At 45.4% G+C, this 21,515-nt stretch overlaps 1 protein-coding gene across 2 annotated transcripts in view; it reads left to right on the plus strand.

Moving 5' to 3' along the window:
* FGF13 (fibroblast growth factor 13) overlaps window positions 1–21,515 on the plus strand; it is a 132,243-nt gene that overhangs the window by 67,505 nt on the left and 43,223 nt on the right. For both annotated transcript variants that reach the window (XM_014955327.1, XM_014955328.1), the window contains exon 3: window positions 4,172–4,275. In XM_014955327.1, the coding sequence (XP_014810813.1) occupies window positions 4,172–4,275 (104 nt within the window). The remainder of the gene's footprint in view (window positions 1–4,171; window positions 4,276–21,515) is intronic.

A 21,515-nucleotide genomic window follows, 5' to 3' on the forward strand; every position in this document is an offset into this window, starting at 1 on the left:
AACCCACATTAATGCATCACAGGGCTTGTAACCCCCTCTGAATGAAGGAGGCTCCGCTTTCTTCTCCCCTGCACCCCTGAGGAATATCATTGCTATTCCCTTCCGTCACCTTCACTGAATATTTGCTCTGAGACTATTTGCTTTGCCTTGCAGGACAATAATTAAAACTCACCTTAACAACAAAGGGAACATCCTCAAAGTCAGCTGTGGCCAGCAAAGCGGTTGCACGGCGCTAGGACTCTAAAACTGCATTTTTTTAGAGCAAACCCGTCTACCTGGTTTCCAGACAGAGACTTGGCAGCCTTGTTTAAATTTCAGAATTTTTCTTCCCTGTTTATGGTAGGGATGGGGAGAAATTGCTGCCCCTGATAACCAGCTGCTGGTTTGTGCTCCTGACAACATCCTGGGGCCAGGAGTCTACCTTCCCCATCGTTTGCTGCCTAGATCTGAGTGGGAGGCTTGCCTGGAGATCCTCTTGGGCTCCTGACTTGGGAGCAATTATTTCAAGCCCTTCAGACCCCCTGCTGCACACAGGCTTCACACAACCAAGGTTGCATCCACAATTTCAGGGAGTTTAAAAGAAAGCTGAGATTTTTGGAGCGCAGTTTAGGCAGGAAGGGAAAGGTGGATCTGAGGAGCCGTAGCATTCACCAGACTCTGATTTTAGCCAAGAGTCCATATAATTTGAGGAAGCTCCTCAGAGAAAGGATTTCCTGGCTGAGAAACAGATTTTGCCTCATTAAATGTGTCAAATAGGGCGAGGTTGTAAATCAAGGTAGAATGTATTCCCTGATTTTGGCAAGACAAAGAGATTTCAAGACTGATAAAAGGAAGGAAATTATAGGAAACAATATCCTGCAGGTCCAGGTGGCTAAGCCAAGGGTGGCACAGACCTCACAGTAACGTATACATTCATAAATCCAGCCGTGGCCTGCTGCCTCTTATTTTGCAGCTCTAGTTCTCTGTCAGCCTGTGTCCCACAAGGGCCATAGCAAAGATGATCTCTCCCTTGGGCATCACCAACTTTTTCATTACGCGGGATATTATATTCTTATTTTAAACAGTGCAAATGTAACAGGGAGAGGCTGGGATGCAAACCACTTTGCATTATTTTATGCTAACACAAACTGATTGCAGTAGCAAACAATTTGTTTTCCTGTGGCTTTTTTGCCACCCCTTCTAACACATCTGCCCACAGGAGGGTCAACCCCTGTGAGAAGAGGAAATGGCCTCAGGTTGCTCCAGGGAAAGTTTAGGATGGATATTAGTGAAAATTTCTTCACCAAAAGGGTGAAGCCTTGAAGAGGCTGCCCAGGGAAGTGGTAGAGTCGCCATCCCTGGAGGCACTTAAAAGCTGTGCAGATGTGGTGCTGAGGGACATGGGTTAGTGATGGATTTTGTCAGTGTTAGGTTGATGGTTGGATTCAATGATCCGAAAGGTCCCTTCCAACCTGGACAATCCTGTGATTCTAAATGCGATGCCATCTCAAACCTGGTGTCTGTGGCACTGGGGGCTTGGAGAGAAGGGGGCTGCTTGGCTCTGCTCTCGGCCCCATTACATTGGCTGGCCATGGAAAGGGCACTCACTCACAGAATCATGGAATGGTTTGGGTTGGAAGGAACCTTAAAGACCATCTAGTTCCAACCCCCTGCCATGGGCAGGGACACCTCCCCCTAGAACAGGTTGCTCAAAAGAAGCAGGACTTGGACTTGCTGCTATGCATGGACGGTGGGAGCAACGGCTGCTGCTAAAGGGGACAGTGAGCCAAAGGGGACAATAAGAGCCAATGTCCCCTCATCTACAGACAGCAGCTGGGGAGCCAGGCTGCACGTCTGGCTGTGCCCCCCTCTACCAGCTGCTCCCTGTCCCCTTTGGCAGAGCCATCGGTGGCAGAGCCATCGTCACTCCCCCGCGGCCTTTTTGTGACTTCCAAGAGCCTGTACCGTCACAGCTGCTAATCCAACCAACATCTAAACCAGCTTCTGAGTGTGTCCCAGCTGTCGTCTTGCCCTGAAATAGAGTGTGGATGTTTATGGCAGAAAAACACGTCCAGCTGACGTAGGAAAGTGCTGAGCACCCATGGCAGTGGGTGCCCCAGCCCTCCCCAGGCAAGAGTCGCCCAACCTCATATCTCTGATGGCTTTGCCAAGTCCAGCCCAGCCAGGAATCACTCCTGAAGACCCATCTCTGGGGCTGTGAGACGTATCTTCTTATCTTCTCTGTCCTCAGCCCATCCACTGACGGGTTCCTTGCGCTATTTACGGTGGAGCCCAGACTTTTCAGCCCTTGGACTGAAAATACCCAACCGCTTGCCCTGCTCATGAATATGCCATTAAGAAAGCACCTTTTGAAAGAGCCCTCCAGGTTCTGCCTGGATACTGAGCTGTAAATCGCGCTCTCCCACCTACACGGAGGGAGATCAGATGCTGCTTTTGGGGGTTGAACTGCAAAAAAGAGCCCTCTCCAAGGGAATATTTACTGAGTCAGACAGGGATTATTTTCTCCCCCAAATAGATTCAAGCGTTTGGTAGAACGAATGAGAAAATCCCCTGCCCTTACTGAAAATCTTAAGTTTTGTTTGCCAAAAATTGCCGTGAATTAGAGGGTTTTGTTTTTGGGGAGGAGAAAGCAGTTTCTGTTGATTTTGTGCTTGCGAAAGGCGAGTGTGAGGAGGGGCTCTGTGTGTGTGTGTGTGCATGTGGCTGCGTGGACCCTCGTGTCCGTGAGAGGGAAAGAAAATCACAGGTCTGATTTTATGATCCCCTGCATTCATTTATTAGTTCTGGATATTTCCACCTCCATTCCATGCCCAAAGGTCCCCCAGCCTCGGAGCAGAGCACCCGTCGGCTGCCAGCCCCCTTTTGGGATACACTTTTGACGACTCCACACCCAGAATTTAGGATCTGTATTAAATGCTGTCAGGCTGCAAATTTCCTTTTAATTAAATATGACCGTTTTGGGAGTTGCCAGGCTGAATAAAAGGAAATTATAATGGGCCATAACTCTTAGCTTATATTTTTGGAAATAATAAAAATCTATCAAATTCATAATTCAGTTTTAAATTAGCTTCAGACGGTGACCATAAATACCAAACTGCAGCCTGAAGCAGACTGGGGTTTTCCAGGCAAATAATAAACCATTGGAAATAAGAGCCAGTTTGCCATTACTTTGTCTCATGTCTGCATTTATACAGCAGCCCGAAAGGAGATGCTTTGGGTTATGATAACAGTTCTTGAAAATTTTCTGAATTTCCCTTTATTTTTAATCCTGTGTATTGGACACAGAGAACTGTATTCAACCCATTTTTGCCTTCAATTCTAACATATCCATAAATCTAAGCTATGGCAGAGCTTTGCTTGTTTGTTGTCTTTTTTCTTTTTTATAATTTGCCACTTTATAAACCGGAATCTTCATTTTTTTGAAGAAAAGTTTCTCTGCTTATAAATGCTGCCACTATTAGCATGTATACAAGGATAAATGCAAGCAGAACATAATGAAGCAACTCAGTTTTGAAAGCACAGATTTAGGACTTGATCTGAAGAATATGCTGTCATTTCATTTCACTTTGAAGTTATTTAACTCTGTTTTTTTCAAACCCCTTCTCCTCTCAAAAAGAGAGAAAAACAAAACTCGATGAATTTTGAGTGGCAACATTTTGAGATGTTAATGAAGGGGTTTTTTTTATTTTTCTGAATTTCATCTTGCTCCTTCCTTTTGGTCAAAAATGTTTACTGAATTTGATCTGAAATTGGAAAAGAAAAAAAAAGGTTTTTATCATCTTGAAGAACTTTTTGTTTGGTTTTGGATTACTTTTTTTTTTATTTGCACTTACTGTCAAAAAAGAAAAGAACCAAAATCAAATTAAATTAAGTATGTTTAACTCATCAGACTCTGGATTCTGCTCATGAGGTGGGTAAGTCCTTTTAGCTCTCAGAACCTCCAATTCACCATCATCAGACCAGGGGAGATACGCTGATACCCTCTGTAGATAATTTCTGAGCTGTTGGTGGAAATTGCTATAGAAGAACACGATATTGGTCTGTACACAGAAATGAATATATGCACAGATGGGCATATTTTTATTTGGTTCTGGTAATTATGATTTAATTCTCTATCTAATTTGCATACTGTAAAGGATTAATTTTGCTCTCCATCTCCTTTCTCTCCTAGCTTTGTTTAACCTCATACCTGTGGGTTTACGAGTGGTGGCGATTCAGGGGGTTCAAACAAAATTGTATCTGGCAATGAACAGTGAAGGATATCTATATACATCAGTAAGTAAACACTTTTCATTTTGTTCTCACTGAAATTATGGTAAGAACTTAGCAAATGAATAATTTACTGTTCCAAGGGATCTGCTTATAACCTATAGATGTGAGATTTGACAGCAAATTCAGTATATTCATAGCCAATGTGTTGATAGTCTGTTTTAGCTTATTGCTCTATTTCCATTATGAATACGTATGGATGTATGGAATCGAACTGTGGTGCCTTTGATGCAAACTAGTGATTCTGAAGTGTGAAATAATGAAAAACCCACAAGCAAAGCCCCAAGCAGAAAGGATGCTCTCTCTTGGTCACTGTGGACTATTTGGGCTAATCAGTGCTGGGTACAGAGAGAAAGGGACAACTTTGTGAATCACACGCTTGCCTGAGCACGTTTTATATCTTCCTACATGATCTCTATTACAGTTATTAAAAGGGATTAGGGAAACTAATTTTTTTTTGTTGTTTGGCCAGGATTTTCAAATAGAAATGGAATTAGGTGCCAAAATCTTATGGCTTCCAGTTGCTGAATGAGTAAAGAAATGTTTTGTTGGCAGTTTTGATGAAGAATGATAGTTAATGATTTTCAGTGGCGTTCCTCAAGAGAGCAAACAGTGTTTTTATGAACAAAAGAAAAAAGTACATTTTTTTTAAATGGGCCATTTTTCAATTGAAAAGATTTAGTTGAACTATGTTCGGGAGTTTTAATTATAAAGTCTTAATAGATTTTTCCCAAGGAGGAGAATAGAGGAAAATGTGATTTATTATCTCCTACAAATTATTCTCTTCTATGAACGATTCCCTTAATGTGCCTGTAATGCTGATAACAATTAAGTAAACTTATTCGAATCTCTCGTTTGTTTTGCAAGTCCTGACAGCTGGGACACGGGGCAGATTTGTATATTTTTTTTCCTCTTGTCTCTGCCAGAGAAAAAGCGAATTAGAACTGGTTACACTGGGGAGGGCGGGGGGAAAAAGTAAAATTTCAGCGAACGGCACCGAACTCTGCTTTTGTGTTTTACTCTGGCTGTTTGCTGAGCGTGGTTAATCCCCAGCTCTGTTTGCTGGGCTGTAGCCACCCAGAGGGATCGTGCCAAGTCCCCTTAATCCCCTGTAGTGGCGGGTTATTTACATTTGCACTGCAAACGTGCCTTTGACTGCACCGTGGGTTTTCGTCGACGTGAGCATCCTCAGCTGAGCTCCCCCCTGGCTGCCCACCTCTCGTTGTGAAACTCAGCCCTGAAGTCAAAGGGACCACTGAGAGAACGAAGTATCATTTCTAGTATCCCCCAATGTGAGGAGGAGGTGCAGAATAGAACCCCTGTTTAGATTAAGTCCAGCTTTTAGTTTGAGAAGTGTCTAGGCATCCTGGGCAGAGCTCAGAGATTCACTTTGGTTGCAGTTTGTTTCTACTATCCCTTGATGTGAGGAGGAGGTGCAGAATTGAACCCCTATTTAGATTAAGTCCAGCTTTTCTAGGCATCCTGGGGAGAGCTCAGAGATTCACTTTGGTTGCAGTTTTTGGTGTTTGCGTTGATTAGGGGTAGTTCTTCCTGTGGTCTCATAGAATTCCATGAACAGCATCTTCCTTGAATCTTTTAGTATCTGTGAATTGAATAGTAATAAACTATTTACTGGTGGCAAAATTAACTGGAGACATTCCTCTGTTTTCCCTTTAGTAACAACGGTTATTTTTGTTTCTTTATTAGAAGGCTATATGTTCTTACATTTATTCTTTTATTCTTCTTGAACCTGATGGCCTGTTGTTATGTCCCAAATTCATATTTTTAAATACTCTTCCCAAATACGGGTGTCCATTTCACGTTGATCTACTTTTCCAAAGAAAGTTCCCACCCAAATCCTCAGTGATCTTGGGTCTATCACCTGGTGAATTCTAGTTTTGTTGTTTTGCCCTTTACAATAACTGCAAGAAAGTGTCTTGGTGGGCAAAACCTGGCTCGTGTCTCTTGTCAATGTGCCCAGGGAATGGACAAGGGCTGGTAAGGAGCATCTACCCCTACTTCACCTGCTGGGTAAAAAAGGTACCAGAATTGCAGTTCCAGCACCATTTTTTAAGCATTTCTAACACTTCTTTTGCTGATAATGGTCCTTTCAGCAAGGGATACGGTCTGACAGTCTGATGCATGGGAAATTAGCTCTATATTTCGGGCTGGATTCTTGGTTGATGTGAATGAGTCCCAAGAGAGCTGAGCTGATTTATACCAGCTGAACACTCACCTGTTCAAGGGATGCCAACAGGGAGTCTGGGGAGCAGATCAGCTCAAGTAAATGACATCCATCTACACATCCTGAGGGTTTCCAAGCCCTTACAGAGATGTGTTCCTGATTGGGATTTGTCAGGAGCTGACAGATGGCAACATGGGACTGATCAGGAGCACAAGCCCCACAAAGCGCTGTCAAATTCCTGAAGCAAGAATAGGGGGAAATACTTAAATTGTAGATAACTATAACAGGTAGTTGCACCGTTTCCAGGGAGAAACGAAATCAGCGTTGACGATGCAGCGTAACGAGGAGCGAGGACATTGTGGTTTATGTCACGATGGCTTGCTTTGGTTTTCATTGTGATTCTTACCTTTCAGTCATGCTGTGTCTGTGCAGAATGATTTCCTTCAGGTTGCATTGCCGGGGGCTCATTTGGTAAATGCTTTGAAAAACACCCGACTACGGTGTCATCCCTGTTCCTCACCCCTCGCTGCTGTCGGTGCCTGGCACCTGATAGTGCCTTTTAGCCTGAAACGCTTCCAAAACACCCTCCCTGATAAAGAGGCCATTAAGTCCACGGCGATTACCCCAGTGGTAAATAGGTAAATAAGACATCTGGCTTGCGGGAGGATAAATGGAGGCTCAGCTAAGTGCTCTCCCACTCTCGCACAGGAAAGCACATTAGGGCTAACACACCAGGTGTCCCATTTCCATGTATCTTGCACTAAACTGCAGGATTAAATCACAGTTCCTTTGCCTTTTAACAACCCTGGTGAATTCTTGTATTCTGTTCCTTATGGTATATTTTTTAGGTATGGCCTGTGCAGCAACGGAATTGATTTAGTTGATTCTGAGTGTCCTATGTAGAGAATGTGTCTTATGTAGAAAATATGTCTTATTCTCCATATAATGTGTAGAGAATAGGTCTTAGCCACAGTCCCTTACAGAGCTTGGCAGATGGAGAATATCTGTGCATCCAGTTTGCTAATTTGTTGAGCTTTGGTTTTGGCCTTGCCCCTTCCCTCTGCCAGGATGGGGATTCAGGTGTCTGACCTCAGTGGTAGTCTGGTTTGCTTCTGATCCGGTGACTGTACTTCAAGACTGAGGTGGATTTGCTCCGTGAGAGGATCAGTGATGTCTAATAAATCTGCAGAGAGAACAGATATCTGTAGTTGGCTGCCAGAGTTTATAGATAGTTTGCGGCGTCTGTCAGGTGGAGCAAAAATAAGATCTTTAATGTAATGATAAAAGCTCCTCGGGGACAATGCAGCAACTCAGCTAAGCAGAAAGAAAAAAAAAAAAAAAGGATATTATGTTAAAATAAATATATAATTATCTACATTTGTTGTAGAAGTGCATTAAAAGTCCTGGATGGCGGGGAAGGGAAGCGGCTGCCGGCCCCGCTCTGCACAGCGGGTGGGAAACGCGTGTGGTGGAAGAGAACACCACCTTTGAAATGCTTTTATTATTTGTAGCCAGTTTCCTAGCAAAGTCAAAGGGAGTTTTGTGACTCCATCTCCCAGGCCGAGCCCACCCTCACAACTGTGTTTGGAGGGACCTTGTCAGGAGCCGTTCGAAGCCGCGGCTCTTCCTGCTGCTTGGAGCTTGAGTGCCCTTTCCAAATGAAAACACGGGGTTTGATTCATCCCTTCTTAAACCACTGTCGTGCTGCTGCAAGATGACTTAAACTATGCCTTAAACACTGCTGCCTTACGTAACCACACAATGAATCATGCCCTTTTCGTATTTTAAGATGGCTTTTAATTTATCTTATTTTTCTTTCTATGAACGACCGCACCTTTCAGATGACCACCATATACGCTATGCTTGAGTTTTTTCAGGTTTCATACCCTCTGAATTCCTTGTGTTCTTTCCTTGTCTGCACCAAAAGAGTGAAAAATATTTTAGGGATGTGTTTGTCAGGCATGTAGTCCTAGGGCTATTGCTTTCTCATTAAAGTGACTGCGATGTGACGGAGGAGGCTCACGGTGATACAGAGCAGCAGCTGAGTGAAGTTCATTAAAGGGAAGGCGTCTTATGTAGGTGAAGAGAATTGGATGTACTGCTTGAATTCTGCATAGGCTGAAACATAACCCAAAATGCAGCAAATGTAAAAAAACAAAAAAACCAACCTGAGAACATCTAGCCATGGATTTTCTGTGAACCATCATGTTGGAGTTTTTAAAATCATTTAATGATCATCGGTGTGTTTCTCCTGTAGAACTTTTCAGCCCATGTAATTGTGTGCTTGGATTTGTGTTTAGCCTGGATGCATTGTCAGAAACAGTAAAATTAAATATGTGCTGCTCATTGCATTGCTGCTTCTGGCCGGTCTCAGGGGCCACGCAACTCAGCTTTTAAAGAGTGTTTTCCATCTTATCTTCTTCTGGGTTCCTGTGATTTGCCCAGGCGTTTGATTTAACAGTGTCATATGCGAGTAATCTTACAGCTTCTCCCAGCTTGGATAGAGTCCTTGTCTAAGAGTAGTCCTTTGCCCTGACCGTGTGTGCTAGGGCCCAGTCTGTCCTTCCTGCAGCCTTTCAGCTCATTTATTGGAAATTCAGGGCGTTCAGCCTCTTGTAGGATGGGTATTGTGAAGAACGCTCCATGGCAGAGTTGTTTATGCTTGCTTTGTTAGCTATTCTAGGGTGTCCAATAGGTTTGAGTTAATAGAGCTGCTGTACATGGCTTAATTTCACCATTTCTTGTCTGATGTCCTTGGTACAGAGTTAGCACGGGTTTAAGGAGCACTGTGATATAATACCCTCTGCAGAATTTTATATATAATGTACCCTAAGAGAGCATTCAGCTAACGTTGTCCTCTGTATGTAAAATAGGTTGTCATATGTAAGTTTGGTACCTGCACAGAAAGTAAATATTGTATGAAGCATGCACATCGATTATAGCCAAGAGAAGTGAAATGTGATTAAATTCTCAGAGTGATTCAAAAATTGGTTTTGGTGAGTTGGAGAGCAGAGAAGTTTGTGCATATTTTAATACTGAGCAGTGCAGCGGAGACCTGCTGTAGCTAATGGGAATGGCTGGGGCATTTATAATGAATTACTGGCAAAGAGCATTTTTCCACCTCGGGGAAATAGCACAAACCAAGAGATAGGGGAAATAATCAAAAGCTTCATCTAGTTAAATTTGCATGTCAGTATAAATCATTTTTTACCATGAATGCTCGAGTGCAGGCTATACCTTACTATAGTTCATTCTCTTCGGTGACGGGGTCTCAGATAGAGCTGCAGCACATTTTTCTTGCTCTATACTGGGTAAACGTGCAACACACTCATGGTGAGGAGGGCTGCTCTGGTCCTCCTGTGACCCAGCATCATACTGACAGCCCAGATTGCTCCCACCGCCCCGGTGCAACGGTGGGAGAGGTCTGGGATCAGCACTGGGAAAGGAGCATGTTCTAAGGTTTAGAACAGGGGAGGTTTAGATTGGATATTAGGAAAAAATTTCTTCACAGAAAGGGTCATCCAGCATTGGAATGGGCTGCCCAGGGAAGTGGTTGAGGCACCATCCCTGGAGGTGTTCAAAAGATGGGTAGACATGGTCCTCAGGAGTATGGTTTAGTGATTTTTTTATTGCCTATTTCTTATTTATTGTTTTGTCAGAGTTAGGTTGATGGTTGGGCTGGGTGATCTTTAAGGTCCCTTCCAACCTAGACGATTCTATGACTCTAAAGAGGTTGCCAGGCAGTGTAGGACCAGCGCCAACTGATGTATGTTTTCTGATGCCTTCACCCATGGACTCTGCTCTAAATTATGCTGGCAGCTAAGCTGGAAGCAAGCAGTTGTCCTTCAGTTCAGTCTTACAGGCGTCTGGCAGTGCAGAGGTGAGTTCTGGTGGGATGGAAGCCTGGTGGGTCTCCATGCAGCACCACAGGCTCCATGATGGTCTGGGGGTTGGCTGTGGGCTGGACTGTGCCTAGCAGTGTTGCTGCAGAACCTGCTGCTCACAGACTTGTCTCCCACTTGCCAAAGGGACCAGCAGCCTGTCGCTGAGCTGGCTGTGGCTGTCGGGCCCCGTTCTGTGGTGTGGGACATCCCTGGGGATCGGGTCCCCAGGGAGGCAGAGGGGTTTCCTGCAGCAGATCTTCCTTAATGAGATACGTGCTGGTCTTTCTTAATTATATGTGCTGTTGCTGAGTGGTGGGGCGGGGAGGTGGGTGCTGTGCCATTCAGGTGCTTGTCTCTGCTGGGACCAGGGTGATTCCAGATGTCAGGAGACAGACTGCCTGCTGTCTCCGGCAGAGGAGGAGAAAAGGCATCACCCTCACAAGGGAGAATTATGAGGAGACTCAGCAAGCTGAAAGTCTTGGAGCAGTTTCAATGTCCTGTGAGATAAATAATACACATGTGAAGTAGATAAAAGACTAAAAGTGCATCCGCTCTCTCTGTTAGCCGCTTGCTAATCAATGCCAAAGTCCTCGGGTGGGAAGGCAGAAAGTCTTCATAAGCTCAGATGTTGCTCAGAGCAGAAGGTTGGGACTCGACAAGCTCAGAAACGGGGCTGAAATGGGGTGCAGAGGTGAGTTCTGGTGGGGTGGAAGCCTGGTGGGTCTCCATGCAGCATCACAGGCTCCGTGATGGTTTTGGGGTTGGCTGTGAGCCGGACCGTGCCTAGCAGTGTTGCTGCAGAACCTGCTGCTCACAGACTTGTCTCCCACTTGCCAAAGGGACCAGCAGCCTGTCGCTGAGCTGGCTGTGGCTGTCGGGCCCCGTTCTGTGGTGTGGGACATCCCTGGGGATCGGGTCCCCAGGGAGGCAGAGGGGTTTCCTGCAGCAGATCTTCCTTAATGAGATACGTGCTGGTCTTTCTTAATGATATGTGCTGTTGCCGAGTGGTGGGGCGGGGAGATGGGTGCTGTCATTCTGCAGCTTGTCTCTGCTGGGACCAGGGTGATTCCAGATGTCAGGAGACAGACTGCCTGCTGTCTCCGGCAGAGGAGGAGAAAAGGCATCACCCTCACAAGGGAGAATTATGAGGAGACTCAGCAAGCTGAAAGTCTTGGAGCAGTTTCAATGTCCTATGAGATAAATAATACACATGTGAAGTAGATAAAAGACTAAAAGTGCATCCTCTCTCTCTGTTAGCCGCTTGCTAATCAATGCCAAAGTCCTCGGGTGGGAAGGCAGAAAGTCTTCATAAGCTCAGATGTTGCTCAGAGCAGAAGGTTGGGACTCGACAAGCTCAGAAACGGGGCTGAAATGGCAACGTAGCTCATAAGGCCCAGTTTTTCAGGCCGTTGGGCTGCTCACCGGCGTCACAGTGACACAAAACCAGCCTGATGCCAAAAAAAAAAATCCCCGCCTTGGCAGAATTTGGAGCTGGACCTGAGTTTGATAGTTTGGCACCTGGCTCACACACCGCTTGCTTCCAGCATCGCGGCTCGGCCCCGTGCCAGCAAACAAGGAATACTGAGTTCCAGGTCTTCCAGGCTACTCACAGCTCTCTACCACCACGTCGCAAACCGTGTTTGAGGAGCCAGGGCTGTAAGATAAGGGCTCGAGCGGACGGTGTGGGTCACAGAGTGCAAGAATAAGAGCATCGCCAGCTTCTCGGCGTGTTCGGTTGGGATTGTGTATTCTCATCGCTGAAGGATGGGTCACGTTGCTATGATTTGGCAGAGTCAGAGAGGAATGTGCTGCTTTTCTTCCCTAAATGTGTTGTGGGTGCTACATGTTGTGACCGTAGTGCCGGTGCCTGTTGGGCAATACGTGTTCCTGCTCCCTGCAGGACTGGGCTTTTTTTTCTGCAGTTTACTGGGAAAATAAGTATATTAGTATTTATGTGGATTTTTGAGTTATTGGGTTGTTTGGGGTTTTTTTTGCCCAGCTATGTATGAAATATCTTCAAGATCAGGAGTGAGATAACTTTCCCAACTTAACCTGTTTTTGTTCAGAATGCGGCTTCATTAAAAGAAAATACCATTATGAAAGCTCAGCTTCTTTCCTGCGCTTGCCTTGCCTTCTAGAAAGCTGTCTGCCTTCCCGTCTCCTGCCCAGAAGGGCTTCCCCTCCCTCTGGCGCTGCAGGTTGAGCCTAATGAGCAGCTCTTGTCACAGTGACTCAGCAATGCTTCTGCCTCGTTAGGCTGGCTCCGTAACCTGCCGAGGAGATGGCTCAGCCTCCTGCTCGCTGGAAACACCCCTGCCAGGATGAGCATCTAAACGAGGATGCCAGAGCAATTAAAGGCGGGTCTTGGGCGCCAGGGTAGGTTTAGACTGGACATTAGGAAACAATTCTTCACAGAGAGAGTGGTCGGGCATTGGAACAGGCTGCCCAGGGAGGTGGTTGAGTCACCATCCCTGGCTGTGTTTAAGAACCGTTTAGATGCGGTGTTGGGGGATATGGTGTAGGGAGAACTTTAGAGTAGGGTGGATGGCTGGACTCGATGATCCCAAGGGTTTCTTCCAGCCTAGATAATTCTGTGATTCTGTGCTGGTGGAGGAGAAGCTGGACATAAGCAGGCAGTGGGCACTTGCAGCCCAGAAGGCAAATCACATCCTGGGCTGCATCAAAAGCTGCATTGCCAGCAGGTCCAGAGAGGTGATTCTTCTGCTTTACTCTGCTCTGGTGAGACCTCACCTGGAGTATTGTGTGCAGGTCTGGAGTCCTCAATATAGGAAGGACATGGACCTGATGGAGCAGGTCCAGAGGAGGGCCACGAGGATGATCAGGGGGTTGGAGGACCTCTGCTACGAGGACAGGCTGAGGGAGCTGGGGTTGTTCAACCTGGAGAAGAGGAGGCTCCGGGGAGACCTAATAGCAGCCTTCCAGTACCTGAGCGGGCTACAGGAAGGCTGGGGAGAGCCTGTTTAGAAAGGCCTGTAGTGACAGGACGAGGGGCAATGGCTTTAAGCTGGAGGGGAGCAGATTTAGACTGGAGATTAGGAGAAAGTTCTTCACTGTGAGGGTGGTGGAGCACTGGAACAGGTTGCCCAGGGAGGTGGTTGAGGCCCCTTCCCTGGAGATATTCAAGGAGAGGCTCGACAAGGCCCTGGGCAACCTGGTCTAGTTGGGGGTGTCCCTGCTGACTGCGGGGGGGTCGGACTAGATGGCCTTTGGAGGTCCCTTCCAGCCTGGACAATTGTATGATTCTATGACTCCCTGAAACCAACAGGAGTCAGTTAGGGCTGGAAAACAAACTCGGAACTCTAGTGGAAACTCTCCCAGGATGACACTGAGGCACGAGGATTCGTCACGTTTATTAAGTCCACAGAAAGTGTTTTTCCCCTCAGCACACCGTTGAGCTGGGGATGCTGAGGATGCCATGATTTTTATGAGCTCAAATACCATTCAGGCAAACTCTTGGCAGAAAAATGCTGCAAAATACAATGATGTCGTGTTTGTCTTAGAAATGTCCTGAAATCACAGCTGGGGAAGTGTGCTGGGGAAATACTGGGATAAAATTCCCTTTTTTCTATACTGTCCCATAGACATCTGCAGTTAGCCAGTGACAGCCCAATGGCTTCAGAAAGATGTGGCCCTCACCAGTCAGTCCTGTTGCTGCATCCCATTGATGGTTTCTTTACGGGTTAGTTTTCAGGAGGCTATTGGTACTTTGATGAGAAATAGCCAAAAGTGTTAGTTGACCTTGGTTAAGGATATGCAAGGAAAAAAATAGTGGTTGTGGTGAGAGAATGGGACTGGGGTGAGAATGGGCTGCAGGAAAAGCTGGCTGAGGAGATGGAAGTGTACCTGTTCCTCCGCCTGTTGTTGTGTGTGCCTGTTGCTGCAGGGCAGGACCTGGAGCTCCGGCTGTTGCAGCGATTCCAGGACAAACAAAATTTACATACTAAAAGTACGTAAAGGGCAGTTTAGTTCCCCAAAATGACTATCCATCAATTCAGGCTGGCATCAGCAACAGATCTGTAACGTGGGGGTATTTGGAGTGACTTTATTAAACACATTTTGGTGTCTTTTTATCTTCAAGTAGCATGCAGTTGCAACAGTGCTAAGAGGAAGTGAATTCAGTTCTGCTCCTACTTGGCAGCCCCGAGAGAAATGTTTACTGCTTTCTGGCCATTTACATCCTCGCAAACCCACTGAAAGGATCCTTTTCCTGGCAGAACTTTTATTGCAAGTGATGAGGTGCGAAAACTGAGAATCCAGCTTGACTGTAAAAGTTCAAATTGCATTTGCAGTGTTGTCAGTCAAGAGGCATAGAATCATAGAATGGTTTGGGTTGGAAGGGACCTTAAAGACCATCCAGTTCCAACCCCTTCCCAGGGACAACTCCCACCAGACCAGGTTGCTCAAAGCCCCATCCAACCTGGCCTTGAACCCCTCCAGCTTCTCTGGGCAACCTGGGCCAGGCTCTCACCACCCTCACAGCAAAGAATTTCTTCCTGAGATCTCATCTCAATCTCCCCTCTTTCAGTTTGAAACTACTACGCCTCATCCTATTGCTCCACCCTCTGATAAAGAGTCTCTCCCCAGCTTTTCTGTAGGCATCTTTTGAAATGTCTACTAAGCAAAACTGATGAGGAGTCAGTGGGCAAGAAAAAAGGAGTCGTTATCCCCAAAATTCTGAGTTTTATGGTTGCTTTTGGGAGCTGCAGCACCACTGAAGGGGGTTTCCAAAGGATACTCCATTATTTTAGTCACAGGGAGCCTGGATGCCATCCTCCTGGCATGGCTTCTCAGAGCTGGAACCAGAGACACCTTTATGAGTCCTAGAAAGCGGGATAAACCTGGTGATAACAGAAGCAAGGACAAAGGAAACAGCAGAGTTGTCATATTTAGGTTGTGTCCTTGAGGCCTTGGTTTCAGAAACTAACTTTTCCATATAGAAGCTTGAAGGTGGGGCTGCTGAATTCCTGGATGGAAAAATCCAAAAAGGGTCTGGGAAAGAAAACAAGTCAGCTGAATAAAAATTTTATAAAGAAACTTGCATTTCCAGACTGAACTGCTTTCATTAAACAATCTAGGATTAACAAAGGAATCCAAAATTCAGAATGGATTAGGGAGTCTTTGGATATAATGCCAATGTAATAGCTTTTACCAGCAGATTGGATGGTTTAAATAATTGAACAGATAAGACCTTTCATATTTTACGTTCAGTGGTTGCTACAGGTGCTAGCACATTGTTTTTCATTTTTGTAATTTTACCCAAACAGCACTGAATATTGAGCGGTACGGTTCTTCTAAAATTAAATCCACTGGGGAGCTAAGCAAAACAGGCATGATAATTGGTGAAGTACAGTTCTGTTTATTTAAAGCCTCGGGAGGTATCTAAAAATCAGAGAGCTGGTTTCAAAAGCACAGTGCAGAGGCTGTCTGCTTTATGAAGGCTGTCCCCTTTCCTTACTCTGATGACTTCGAATGCACATTAATGAGGGAGACAATTTAGAGCCTCCATCCTCATCCCCAGAGCATTTTCAGATGGTAAAAAATCCTGTTATGAGATATCTGTGTTCTTCTTGAACCCAAGTGTTGGTGGGACCGCGTTGGTGGGACCTTGCATTTGAGCTGACTGGGAATGGGCAAACCTCAAAGAACTGGTGAGGGCACATTTTCTCAAAACAACAACTCCAGAACCTAATGTTTTACCAAAATGGGTTTAGCGAATTGAAAAGTGTGGGCTCTTCCTCACCCTGCCAGTCCTCGCAGCCTCCAACTAAACTGGAAGACGTGCTGTATTTTTTAAAAGGAGGGTATCTCCTGGAGCTGGTTCACAAATTAGAAGCAGAGTTTCATAAACAGGAAGGTTTCGGTTCAGGTTTTAGGCAAAAGTTCACATCAATTCTCTTTCTGTTCTCGTTATTTCACACCAGTGTGCTCAGATCTAGAGGAGCATCTGCTGCCAGCTGAGCCATATTGACACTGGCAGAAGGCACAGTAAGCTCAGAGTAAATAAGTGAATGATCTGAAACAGAACAAAAAGCCAAAGAAATTCTAATAAGTGGAATAGACACAGTTCGAAGTGCAGATCTGTTCCCTTCACCTGATGAACTAAGAGTTTAATGGGCTTGATATTGCAAACCCTTTCTCGTGTAAGTAATCCTTACTCAAGCAAGCAGTTCCATTGACTGCCTGCCAGGGGAATAATTAATTTATCTACGATTTTCAGGATCTGGACAAGGCAGCCATTGATTTACAATATGAAATTTCTGTCCGATTCAAAAATGAACACAGCATTAGGGAGGCCAGCAGAGCTTAATGACTAAAATAAGTCCCCTTTTGCCTGGAGGCTGGTCCCAAGGCCTGGAACGGTTATCAGGACAAGGGAGAGCAGAAGACCTCAGTCCTGGATGCCCAGGGGGTTTGTTCAGTGTCATGGGCAAGACTTGAGCTCTTGGCTTGCAGCCTTCTCTGGAGCTGCAAGTAGCTGGACTGCTAATGCTTTCCTATGAAATAATTCAGCAAGTGCAGAACCAGGTGGTGCGCTCTTCAGAAAAAGTCCTTCTCTTGGAGCGTCTTGCACTTTAGGATGTTTGCTTTTAGGGCTTCCAGTGTTGCGTATGGAAATCTCTAGTTCTGCAGGTGCGGGGGAAGGCGAGCAGCAGGCTCCTTCTGCAGCACCAGGAGCGTTGTGTTGAGGCCCACCAGGCTGCATGGCAAACCCTCTTCTGATGCCTGGTGTCACGGACGAGCAAGGCTGACTGTGTCTGTGTTATCACCATTGGGCGTCGCGAAGCCGGAGCCAACTTCACTCACCTATTTTTGAAAAATCTTGACTCTAATTTATGCTTTAGCTGCCTCTGTGTGAAACAAAGCTTTGATGTGTGTTCTAGACTGAGAGACTGGGAGCTTGCTCCATGGGCCGTAGAGTTCGGCACAGATTTCCTCAGGCATTTTCTTGGGGAAATTATTGCAGCTGCGGTGGAAAAGACCTGAAAGAGCTTTATGCAAATTGTTGATTTCTACCACATTAGTTAATTGTTTCCCGAATTTGCATTTCTAATCAGCGAGATGCCAAAAAGCACCTGTACTCTCTAAGCGTTGCACTAACAGTTTATATTTCCTTTAATTATGCTTGTAGGAACAATACCAGAATGGCAAGCATTTGTTATAACTTTAATTGTAAAAGTTATTTTACAATTAAGCTATAAATAATATTTTTCTTCACGAAATTGTGTCCAGCAGCAGTGGCAGGGAGAGGGTATTCCCTGCTCATCAACCAATGGCCATTGCCCTGATGACGCATCTTCCTGAAGGGCATTGATTTGATGCCCTAAAAGCATTTGTTTGTGCACCATTTCTATCATCGAGCCCAGGCAGTGCTATGTTTAGAGGCCATACAGTAATTTCCCCATGGTGAATCCCTGAAGATCTCGAAATTTTCAGCTGAGAAGGAGGCGGTCTTGGTCTGAAAATGGCTTGGGAATATCTGTACTGAGGAAACCAACCTCCTTTTGTGCTGTTAACTGAGAAGATGAGTACAGTCACCCGGGTTTGGCCATGAATCATCTGATGAAGCTTCATTTACTACCCAACGGCAAACCCTCTGCACTTGCAGCCCTTCATTTTATTATCAAGGGAATGACAGTAGAAGAAGACAAGTGATTTTATTTTTTTTCCTTCTCATTTAATACCAGGCTTTCTGTTGTTGAGCTGTTTTGTTTCCCTCTGGCTTTGACAGTCTTCTAAACAGCAGTTGCCTCTCTTACAAAACAATTGGAGTTAATGTGAGTAATTGTGATAGTTATGGCCTTTACTTTTTGATATAGCAATTATCTAATCTGTACTTTTTTACTGAGTCAAGCAATGTTGGTAAAATTAAGTTGTCATTAGACTGGTGTCTCTGGAGACCACTTGCTACAGTAAGGCCAAATCTAAACATCTCTACTCTTTTTCAAAACAAATGTTGAGTAACCTAAAATGGAAAGTTTCCTGTGCCTTGGGACCCGCTCAGGTTTTACCATCCACGTACCCACTTCGCTGTGTCAGCTGCAGGAAGGTCACACACGTGACAAAGAGAAGAGTTGGGTCCTTTGACTGCTGTTTTGGCATCTTTAAAGCTCTGTTGGTAGAGAGTCTTGCGAGGTTTTACAGGTCCTATAGTTCTTAAACCCAAATCAAAGCACTTCAAGCTGGAGGTAGAATTTTCCATTTCTGTAGGGCAGCAATAAATACAGGGGATAAGTAAACAGCCCAAATTACTCTTAGACGTAGAGAGTTCTGTGAGTTTATACTGGTTACTTCAAAAATGGATAAATTCCTGTAGAGTGGGTTCACAAAGCTACAGAAAATTTCATTTCTTTCTAATCTTCAAGGTCCTGAAAACCTGATAAAATTTTATTTCCTTGGAAAAGGTCTTCTGTAATAATATTGTTGCACTACTACCAACCTGATATCATTTAGTTTCTTAATGGAATGATAAGGAACATATCTGTTATACAGAAGATATGACATATAAATCCATATATAGAGAATAAATAGAGATGGACAACACCCAAAACTTTAAGGTGGGTTGTGGAGCTCTGTGTCATTATAAACTGGAACCTGCAATAAAATTTCAGCTGAGATTTGGGGCAGGGGGCAGGGAAGCTCCCAACAAACAAACAATAGAAAGAGGGATGTGCCAGAAGTCAGGGCTTTTCTCCAAGTGCCAGTCTCTCCAAATGTAAAATTTGTTGGCTCAAAGCTCAACCTGGCTTTAAGACAGCTTACTTGGTTGTGGGGTTTTGTTTTGCTTTTTCTTTTCCAAGAAAAGGAAAGTTTTATCTTCATGGCGTGAATTCAATTTCAATTCAAGATTTATTTGGTCTTCTTGACTCTTTTGACACTTTCTACTGATGCGGAGATATTAGTCTGTTGCTCACATTGGTGTATGAGATTTAGAAGAAGGCAATTTTGCCCCTGAGGCTATCTGCACCATCTCTGAAAGACTGGGTGTGAATAACACTTTGCTATGGTGAGTTAGAAGTGGGACATTCTGCTTGAAAAGTTACATGAATGCAGGCCAGCCATCACCTGGTAATACTGGTAACTTCTTGAAAGCTTCTCCCAGTCTATCACGTAGAAACTACCATGCCCATTCAGTAGATGTTTTTATGACAAAGCTAGTACTATGGTCAGGCTGTATTTTTTTGAGTTAATTGGGATAATAAGAGTAGAGAGTTGTATTTCTGCTTAGATAACCCAAGGTTTTTGTGATTTACAGTCACAGGGATCATTCACACCCACATCCAGACTCCATCAACCTCATTCCAAGGCTATAACCTTGCCTGCCAAGTCCCACCAAGGGTTTGTTTTTATGGTCAAGTGATAAATGAAAGGGGATTGCAGCTGGAATAGTGATGGTCAGACACTCAGCAGCCACTGCAGCCCTTTTCTGATACCAGCAGCTCTGGGAAGGCTCCCTGATTAGAGCTGTGTCCTCAGTCACTGCTTCAGAGTGTGCTGCTGGTGCAGGAAGGGTTGTGCTGGGATGTGCAAACAGCAAACTGGGGAGTTTTTCCAAATCCAAGGGAGTGTGTGGAATGGTACATTTCACACTCTGCTGGGGCCCACCTCTCCAAGCATTTATTTTGCATGCTGTGCTTTCTCTCACTGTTCGTGTCACTTAGGATGTGTTTTTCATCGAATCCAACCTTAAAAAAAACCAAAACAAAACCCCACACCAACAACAAAAGAAAAACACAACACCCCACCATATCACACCCAGCCAGAAACCAACAATCTCAGGCACTAGAGCATGCCCTGAAGAGCCATGTCTACATGGTTCTTAAATCCCTCCAGGGATGGTGACTCCACCACCTCCCTGGGCAGGCTGTTCCAGTGCCTGACCACCCCCTCAGGAAAGTCATTCTTCCCAATATCTAATCTAAACCTCCCCTGCCCCAACTTCAGACCATTTCCTCTGCTCCTGTCATGATTCCCTTGGGAGAAGAGGCCAACCCCCACCTCTCTCCACCCTCCTTTCAGGGAGCTGGAGAGGGCAATGAGGTCTCCCCTCAGTCTCCTCTTCTCCAAACTAAACATGCCCAGTTCCCTCAGCCTCTCCTCATAGGACTTGTTCTCCAGACGCCTCACCAGCTTGGTGGCTCTCCTCTTGGACACGCTCCAGCAGCTCCATGTCCTTCTGGTAGTGAGGGGGCCAGAACTGAACACAGTACTCGAGGTGAGGCCTCACCAGTGCCCAGTCCAGAGACACCATCATTGCCCTGCTCCTGCTCGAAGGAGCTCATTTCGTTTCTCAGTGTGACTGATAAGCCACCATCCAAAGGAGTTCATTTCATTTCTCAGTGTGACTGATAAGCCACCATCCATCCAGATATTGGGTACCTCCTTTCCAGCTTGAGGGCACTGCCCCTTGCAGAGTCTTTGGCTGCTCTTGCAGAGTTTCCTCTTGAGTTTCCCTGATGTTGAGTGCCATGTTGTGCAGGATGCTGCATCGGCTGGAAACTACATGTTATAAGGTGTGAGCCAGGCTCCTATAATTCCTGCCAGCTCCTAGAAAAGCATTGCTGCAGAGGAGGTGAGGTGGGGTATAACCTCTGAGTCCTGGTGGCCTGATCTCTTCTCACAGAGGCTCCTGGTGAAGGCAACTTCAGTATCTTCAGCCTCTTCTCCTGATTAAATAGCTGGTTTATATCGTGCCTAATGTGCAAACAGCTCAGAAATTGGCTTTCATCAAAATCTGACATCTCAACAGCTCGGGCATTATTGAAAAAGGAGGTGGGGAAAGATCTGAGATTAGATTGGGAGCTGAACGCTGCAGCCAGGCAATCTTTTGTCTGCTGAGCCAAAGCAAGCCCCAAATGTCCGTGAGCCAAGTCTGTTCTCATGCACTTAAACCCACACAGGTCTTGTAGGAGAGAGAGAGAGAGGGAGAAGAACTGGTTAAAAATAGCTGAACTCTTTCCTGTTCAGTTTGGTTGCATCCTGGGGAAAGGATAAGAGCAGTAGTAATACTTTCATGTCTCCTGCTTTTTAAATCCCTGAACATGAATCACTGAGACTGCAGCATGCAGAAGGATGAAATGCTAGTGCTTGGCCAAGCTATGGCCCGGCAGTGTCAAAGCCAGTGCTAACTCCAGCGAGGTCGGGTTTTCACACTGATA

The sequence above is a fragment of the Calidris pugnax genome, unplaced genomic scaffold (assembly GCF_001431845.1).
Source record: "Calidris pugnax isolate Ruff unplaced genomic scaffold, ASM143184v1 scaffold38, whole genome shotgun sequence".
Lineage (NCBI taxonomy): Eukaryota > Metazoa > Chordata > Aves > Charadriiformes > Scolopacidae > Calidris > Calidris pugnax.